At 45.4% G+C, this 8,755-nt stretch overlaps 1 protein-coding gene across 1 annotated transcript; it reads left to right on the forward strand.

Moving 5' to 3' along the window:
• The first annotated feature begins 4,449 nt into the window (after window positions 1–4,449).
• Window positions 4,450–5,691, forward strand: LOC146638310 (uncharacterized protein F54H12.2-like). The gene has a single exon (XM_085363787.1). It carries the CDS (start codon window positions 4,450–4,452, stop codon window positions 5,689–5,691), a length of 1,242 nt encoding a protein of 413 aa, XP_085219913.1.
• The last annotated feature ends 3,064 nt before the right edge of the window (window positions 5,692–8,755 follow it).

Below are 8,755 nucleotides of genomic sequence, written 5' to 3' on the forward strand. Positions count from 1 at the left end.
AGAAATAAAAGAGGAGAAAGCAACCGCTGAGAATAAAGAAAACATTCCCCCGGCTCCAGAAAAAGCTACGGAAGAAGAAATAGAAGCTATTCCCCCTCCCCCGCCGCGGAACGGAGGCATACGCTTCAATGATGAGCAACTGATCAAGACTAAAACAATCTTGTCAACCGTCTGGTCTTCAGGAACCACAGCCACGGGGAGATGGAGAATGAGAGCGAGTCTGCGTTCGACTGACGAGTCTGATGCCCCTGACATTTTTGTCTTGGAAAAATTCAGCTCCGACTGCGGATTATTTCGCAGCATGATGGTTATACCAGCCAAAGAGTGGGTCGTAAGAATGCTGCAAGTGAGGAAGGATATTACAATTCTTTTTCAAACTTGCCGCTGCTGGAGGGATGCCGTAGGAGTAAGGAAATGTCTCAACTTCTGAAAATCCCCGCCCCTCCCGGACCACGCCCCCTTCCTTCTGTTTTAAAAGTCCGATCAAAAAAGCCTTTTTTAGCTCTGAGAGAGAGATGGACTCTGCACCCCTGCTTCGCGATGAGGAGACCGGCTCCACCGATTGTTTTTCTGACGAGGGCGAGCTGGTACCCGACACTCCCGGTTACTGGCCTCTGAAGCGCCAGAGGCGGCAGCGGCAGCAGCAGCATACCGACGAGATGGACGGCTGGGCGTCTTCTTTATTCATCGACACTGTGAAAACAGCCGTGTATCATCTGGTCAACTTGGTGATAAACAAGCACCGCACCGACGAATGTAATGGATGTAAGATAGACCATCCCAGCCAGAGACAACACGAGTGCCTGCAAATTCTGGAGGATGATTTTTATTCCGACAATTACTATAACATCAGAAAGAAACTGCTCACTCCTCGCTTTGTCCCTTCAATTCAACGTCTGCTGATTGCTCGCAACATCAAGACTGAGGATGTTAAAGTCGGGATGGTTGCGGAGACCTTGCTTCATGAGCTGAAATCGGTGAGGAAAGTCTTTGACGCCATCACAGACGCTTATGACAATTTGGTGGGGCAAGATGTGGTTAAAATCGGGGAACTCCGTTTGGTTACGGAGTTTTACAAAGGTTGCTGATTCTTATCCTGCATGCTTCCTATATTTAACCTTGTTTTTTTAAACCATGTATTCTGTTTCTTTTTAAAAAAACAAAAAACAAAAAAAAACTACCTCGTTTTTAATCGTGTATTCTGTTTTTTTAAAATCCTACCTCATTTTTTAATCGTGTATGCTTTAAAAAAAAAAAGTATCCTGTTTGTTTGTAACCTTTTATCATGTTTACCTCATGTTTTTAAAAAAAAAAAAAAAGAGTTTTTGTAACCGTTTGACTCTATAACTGTGTTTTATCTCAGGGTTTTGAATAAAAGTGTACTCTGTTTCTTTTTAAAAAACTACCTCGTTTTTTAATTCTGCTTTATTTTAATCATGTATTCTGTTTCTTTTTAAAAAAAAAAAAAAAAAAAAACTACCTCGTTTTTAATCGTGTATGCTTTAAAAAAAAAAAGTATTCTGTTTGTAACCTTTTAACATGTTTACCTCATGTTTTTTTAAAAAAAAAAAAAAAAAGAAAGAGTTGTTGTATTCTATAACTGTGTTTTATCTCAGGGTTTTGAATAAAAATGTATTCCTGTTTTTTCGCATGTTAAACCTTCTGGTTTTGAATTAAAAAAAAAAAAAAAAAAAAAAAAAAGAGTTGTTGTATTCTATAACTGTGTTTTATCTCAGGGTTTTGAATAAAAGTGTATTCCTGTTTTTTTGTAACTTACTTGTATTCTATAAGTGTGTTTTATCTCAGGGTTTTTGAATAAAAATGTATTCCTGTTTTTTTGCATGTTTAAACCCTCTGGTTTTGAATAAAAAATATTTAAAAAGCATTCATCTCTGGTTTTTGAATATTGTATTCCTGTTTTCTACACATTAAGCCCTCTGGTTTCAAAAAAAAAAATAAAAAATAAATAAATAAAAAAACATTCATCTCTGGTTTTTGAATAAAATAATAAAAGCCGACTCCTGCGACGTTATAACGCAGACGAGCTTTTTATCAGAAGACGAGATGGCCGAGAAAAGTGAGATGAAAAAAGTGTATTATGACCCGCATCACCCAGGTAGTTTCGGAGGAGTAAATAGACTTCGACGCGCTTTAGAAGATGAAACTGGTAAAAAAGTAGATATCCGCAAGGTGCAGAATTTTTTATCCGAGCAGGACGCCTATACTCTGCACAAGCCGGCGCGAGTAAGATTTAAGAGAAATAGAGTGTTTGTGACCAAACCCCTGAAGCAGCTTCAGGCCGACCTGTGCGACATGAGACAGCTGTCTGAATACAACGACGGATTCAATTATTTATTAACCGTCATAGACGTATTTTCAAAAAAGGCTTACGCCCGCCCCCTGAAAAAGAAGACGGGTTCTGAAGTGACTGAAGCTTTCGAATCTGTGTTGAGAGAGAGTGAAATACCGGAAAATTTACAGACCGATGCGGGAAAAGAGTTTTTCAACAAGAGTTTTCAAGCTCTGATGAAAAATCACAACATCTCCCATTTTGCTACCGCCAGCGACCTAAAGGCCTCGGTGGTGGAGAGATTTAACCGCACTCTGAAAACGAGGATGTGGAGATATTTCACCGCGCACAATACCAGACGCTATCTGGAGGTGTTGCCCGACCTGTTAGAAGGATATAACCGCAGTTATCACAGCAGCATTAAAATGGCACCTGCCGAGGTGCGCCCCGAGAACGCGGATCAGGTGTTTCGCAACTTGTATGGAAACACACCCGCCCGTCCTAAAATAAAGTTGAAATTTAAGAAGGCGGATCTGGTGAGGATATCCAAATTGAGAGGAGTATTTGATAAAAAATACGAACAGAGTTTCACGGACGAAATCTTTACTGTGATCAGGGTCCTTCACCGATCGCCACCCGTGTATAAATTACAAGATTATGACGGGGACCCCATTGATGGGTCGTTTTATGAGCCCGAGCTGCAGAAAGTGAAACTGACCGAGGACAAAGCGTTTCATGTGGAGAAGATTTTAAAGCGGCGCACAGTCAGAGGGGAAAAACAGGTTTTTGTCAAGTGGAAAAACTGGCCGGATAAATTCAACAGCTGGGTGAAAGCCTCGGAAGTGGTAGGAGTATAAAAAAAGAGACCCCTCGCATCATTCGGCTCATTTTTTAAAATTCATCATGCAGTCCGAAGGGTTTTACGTGACCCTGCCTTCCAACGCCAGCAAGGGCTTATTTAAAGATAACGCCAGCGGCTGCTACACGGTGGATCTGGCCAAACCCCTCGAGCTGACCGGAGAATGGAGCGTGGGCTTATGCGAATTCATTTATCCGCGCACATGGTACAATCTACCGCCGGACGCCTCCTACTTGGAGCTGATGCGGACGACGGAGGAAGATCAGCCCCTGGTGATTTTAAAATTCGGCAGGGGAGGTCATTACGGACGCGTTAAAGATCTATTGGATCACCTGGTGCCAGCGATCCAAAAGTACGACCCGTCCTTCGAGGCTTCATTCAACAACGTCACCAAACGTCTGGATATCAAAGGAGTCGGGAGCCATAAAATAAAGGTCTTCCCTCCTCTGGCTTACATGCTGGGATTGAAAACGAACGAGTGGTGGACTCTGTCAAAGCGCTCTACTCCGTATCCGTGCGATATGAACGCGGGCGTATATAACCTGTTTCTCTACACCGACATCGTTCAGTACCAGCCGGTCGGTGACAGTTACTCACCGTTGCTCAGCGTCCTTAACGTGAAAGGCGATTACGGAGACGTGATCAGCATCAGACATAATACGGTCCATTACTTACGCGTTTCTAAAAAATACATTAAAACCATACGCGTAGAAATTAAAACGGACCGCGACAGATTCGTGGATTTTGTTTACGGGAAAACGATAGTCAAGCTGCACTTTAAACCGGCTTGACAATGGCTGCGCGTCTTCCGCAGGACCCCCACCGTTTTGTGAGGTATTATGAGGGGCAGGTGGGAGGTTCCCTTCCGGGTTTTTACGGAGCGCCCGTGATGTACGGCAGAGGGATAGGATCCATCTTCTCCAGACTGTTTCGTTTCGTGTCTCCTCTCTTCAAATCCGGGTTCGCCGTAGCTAAACCTCACCTGAAAACGGCCGCAACCAATATCGCTACAGACGCTGTGAAAAGAGTGATGGGTAAGCTGACAGAGCCTCGCCAGGAGGGGGCGGGTGGTATGATGGTCCTCTCCCGCAGGAAGAGGAAACGCCCTCCGGGCGAGCGGATTAAAAATAAAAGCGTCGGAGTAAAAAGTAAATCAGTTAAGGCTGGCAGCGGGAAGAGAAGGAAGCCCCAGAGGAGCTCTGACATATTTTAGAAGAAAATAAATAAATAAAAAATGTCTCTCTTACACAAGAAATCTGCCGAATGCACCCTTGCCGAACTGGATCTATTTTCGGCTCCCATGACCCAGCTATCCATAGAGGATAAAAAATATCAAGAATGTCAGCCCCTCTCTGCTTTGAACGACAACTCACCCATTGAATTTTTCATCCCCGGAGACGGGGAAAAGTATCTCGATCTGAACGACACCATGCTCCATCTGAGAGTGAAAATTACGGAAAGGGACGGGAGCAACATCCCACCCGATGCGGGGGTAGCCCTCATCAATTATCCTCTCAACACAATTTTCAGTCAGTGCGACGTTATTCTGGGGGATCGATTGATTTCGCAGTCCAGCGCCACCCATCCTTACAGGGCCATGATCGAGACGCTGCTCAACTTTTCAGAAGACACTCTAAAGAGTCAATTCAGCGCCGGTCTGTTTTACAAAGACACTGCTGGAGACATGGATTCTATAGTTATAAGCAACGGGCCGAACAGAGGGATAAAACAGAGAGCCGTTTTCACGGCCGAGTCGCGAGAAGTGGACCTGCTGGGTCCCCTCCACGCAGATATTTTCTTCTGCGAGAGGCTCCTGCTGAACTCTGTGGATTTGAGAATTAAATTGATACGCAACAGCGATGCCTTCAGTCTGATGGGAACTCGGGATTCGCAGTTTGCTCTGAAAATAACTTCGGCCTCTCTGTTTGTTAAAAAGGTCACTGTCTCGCCGGCCGTCAGGCTGGGGCACGCCGCGGCCCTGATGAAAGGAAACGCCCTCTATCCTCTTTCGCGCGTTTCTGTGAAAACCTACTCCATCCCTGAAAATTCCAGGATCTGCAACCAAGAGAATCTCTTTCTGGGAGCCATGCCCAAATACGTGGTCCTGGGCATGGTTCATCACGACGCCTTCACCGGGAGGAGGGATCTGTCGCCTTTCAACTTTAGACACAACGATGTAGAGTATCTGGCGTTGTGTCAGGACGGCAGGCAGGTGCCCGCCAAAGCTTTCCAGCCACAGTTTGACCGCGGAAATTCGGTCAGGGAGTTTTATCACATGTTTTCCGCCACGGGGAGACACCTCAAAGATTTACCTCTGAGCATCGATCGCCGGGAATTTAATGAAGGGTACGCCCTTTTTGCCTTTAATCTGGAACCCAGCGAGGATGCTGACGCCCTGTCTCCCGTCTCCAACGGGAATTTGAGGCTGGAGATGAGATTCAGAGTTCCTCTACCTCAGACCACAACTCTCATAGTGTACGCTTGCTACGACTCAATTCTGGAGATTGACTCTAAAAGACAGGTGCTGGTGGATTATTACTAAAATATACACACATGGATAACCTTCAGCTGGAGCACATTCTACATCGCGCCTTGGGAGACGTTTTCTGCGGGGTTTGGGCCTCGGACCAGCTGGCCTTTTTGAGGCGCGACTTTAAACCCCCCGCCTACTTTATAGTAAACACTCACCCCTCGCACTTGAGGGGAGAACACTGGTTGGCTCTGACTCTGGAAAAGGACGGCTCCTCCACTTTTTTTGACTCTTACGGATTCCCTCCCGACTTTGCTCACTATCCCTCGGTCATCTCAGAGTTTCTGGAAGGCCGCTCTGACAAAATACTCTATCACGATCGTCAACTTCAGCACCCTATGTCTGTCGTTTGCGGGCAACATTGCATTTTTTATCTATGTCACAAGGCTCAGGGGTTATCCGTCGGTAAAATACTTTCTCTGTACTATAACGATGTGTTTAAAAATGATGACATGGTGTCTGACTTTCTGAAAGGACGCTGCCCCGCTCGCTCTCGCAGAGGTCATCACGGGGCGTGCTCCTTACAAAAGTTTAAAGATGTGTGTATCAAATAAAGAAACGTAAACAAAAAAAAAGATTGTTGCAGCGTTTTTTTTTTATTTCATTTGTAAACAAAAAAAAACATTTGATTTTACATAGAGGTCCAGGTCGGGGAAAGCGTTATTTTGACCCGAGAAGGTTTTCTCCCCCTTCGCGCAGGTGTCTGTCCTCCCTCCTCCTCCTCCACAGATTTAAGACGCGCATACTGGTCGCGAGCTATACGGTTATGTATTGAGGATGAGGGTATGTTTGTTTCGACCAAAGTAGTTAAAAACGCGTTCCATCCTTTCGGTCGCGTTTGGTTTTTACTTTTAAAAGAGAGGGAGAGGTTTTTAAATAGATCGATCATGTGCGAACCCCGCACCGCATCCCCCTTGTAAACAAATTCACCCCTCTTTGTCCATCCTCCTCCACCCTCAGGTAATTTCTGCATAATGTAGCGGGCGTTTTTGCGATCTCGAGGGGGTAAGGATTTTAATACTTCTTCCATCATTTCATCATCCTCCTCTCTGGGCCGCTGCACTTGTTGCTGCACCTGCTGATGCACCTGCTGCTGTTGCACCTGCTGCTGCGCCTCCTCTGGCGGGAGCTGGAAAGTCACCCTACTCTCCTCGTCCCGGTCCTGTTTAGAGAGTGTGAGATATCTCCGCAGCAGAGACTCGTATCTTTTGATTTTTTCATACGAATTTAGCCGCGGATCCTCCAGTATGGCTTTCATCTTTTCGTCCAAATCGTCTTTGGCAGTTTCTCTGACGGTAGGCTCGGTGGGTCGGGTCAGTTTTTTCAACTCGTGAGAGGGAACGAGAATCATTTTTTTAAACATCTCAGCGTTTTTGAAATATTCCTCCCAGCAGGTTCCCCAGAATGGGTACGGCTGCGGACAGCAGAGGGAAAAGAAACCCGCCCGTTTGTTTCTTTAAAACTTGACGCTTACGGTTTAAACTCGTTTTCTTGTCGGCCAGCAGCCTGATGATCTTTTTCTGGCGTTTCAGTTTTTGGTATTGAGGAGCGGAAAGAGGTATGTTTCCCTTTAAAAGATTTAAAGCTATCTCGCACAGCGCTTGGAGGAAATCCGGGGAGCTGTGAGCGAGAATGTCTTTGCGTTTCTGCGGCGACGCGTGGTACAGAGCTTGCAGTAAGACTGCGTTTCTTTTTATACGCTGAGACATGGCTACTTGGGTTTAGGCAGGTAAATGACGGGGTACTGCCCCGGAAGCAGACCGGCGCGCACTCTGTAGCGTTCTGGGCACGAAGGAGTGAGATCGAGGATTAAATACCCGTGGGACTCCTCGGTGGCGTCTTTGAAACTGTCTGAGAAAAATGTTTTTTGCGAAGGGAAAATCTGACGGGCCAAAATCTCAATCTGCAGCTTGTCTCTGGGGTTTTTAAACAACACCATATAATTGGAGTTTAAGCTGATGGTGCGGCTGTATTTACCTTGATGGAAAACGTTCTGGGTCAGCATCATAACCGAGACGTTTTTATGGTGGCGGTATTGAGTGAAAATTTTAACCACTTCCTGGTGATCCGAGGCCTGAAAGATGACGTCATCCAGCACCACCAGAACGTCTCGGAAATCTTCAAAAGAATCAGGCAGCCCCTCGACAAATGTAATGTTTTTATTGGTCTTTGAAAGCTCCTCATACATGGGTTGAAAAGAAGTATAAATCCACACAATATTCGCGGGCACAGTATCCATGACGCGTTCACAGTTTTCCAAAACACACTTTACAAAATGAGTTTTCCCACACCCGCTAGGACCCACAACTAGACAGGAAAAAGGCACTTTCAGTCTGTGATCAAAATCAGTTTCCTCCATTCTTTTTTAGAAGAAAACAAAAACACTAGTACCCGAAAGGCAGAGTTGTACCGTCTGGAAAGAGACGTCTCTTGTCGTAAACCACGCGAAACTTTTTCTGAAATGTTCTGTTTTTGAGCACAAAGCCTCTCTTATCCCTCTGAATTCCGTTCTGAGGGGTCTGGAGCTCCGCCTCTTTCATACCAGAAAGGTAACTTTCCACCAACCCGCTCATACTGTCGAAATTGACACGTTCGCAACATTCTCTCGTCTGCGTTATTCCTTTCATTTTTACCACCATTTTCTTTTTGTTTCTGGTCCGGTAGGCGTAACTCTTTGGACCCGCGGAGACAAATTCCTGGATGGTGTCCCCGTCTAATTCGTCCGTGAGATCCCCTAGATAGTTACCCAGCTCTAAAGGTTCCTCCCCCTCTTTCACTACGTAGATCAGAGAGTCGGTGTCGGTGTACAGAACGCTACGCTGCAATTTTTCTAAATACTCGTAGAGTTTTAGGCGGGCGTAGGCTGTAGTAAAAGCGGCAATAAAAACGTTATTGGTAGCGCCGGGAGGTATCACGCACCGCTCGTTATAGCTCCACTGAATTAAAGCCACTTCCTGTTTTTTGGTCTTTAAAAAAGAGACGTGTTTAAAGACGTACTGTCCTGAAAAGACGTAGTTAAAAAACTGACTCGGCTTTCTGACCAGAGCGGTCTGAGTCATGTTGGCTCTCTGAGCAA

The sequence above is a fragment of the Diplotaxodon limnothrissa genome, linkage group LG2 (assembly GCF_057381915.1).
Source record: "Diplotaxodon limnothrissa isolate DT_005_m linkage group LG2, D_limnothrissa_male_GT1.1, whole genome shotgun sequence".
Classification (NCBI taxonomy): Eukaryota; Metazoa; Chordata; class Actinopteri; order Cichliformes; family Cichlidae; genus Diplotaxodon; species Diplotaxodon limnothrissa.

What these genes read in the sequence shown, in the direction of transcription:
- LOC146638310 (XM_085363787.1), top strand. Translation starts at nt 4,450, where the DNA reads ATGACCCAGCTATCCATAGAGGATAAAAAATATCAAGAATGTCAGCCC.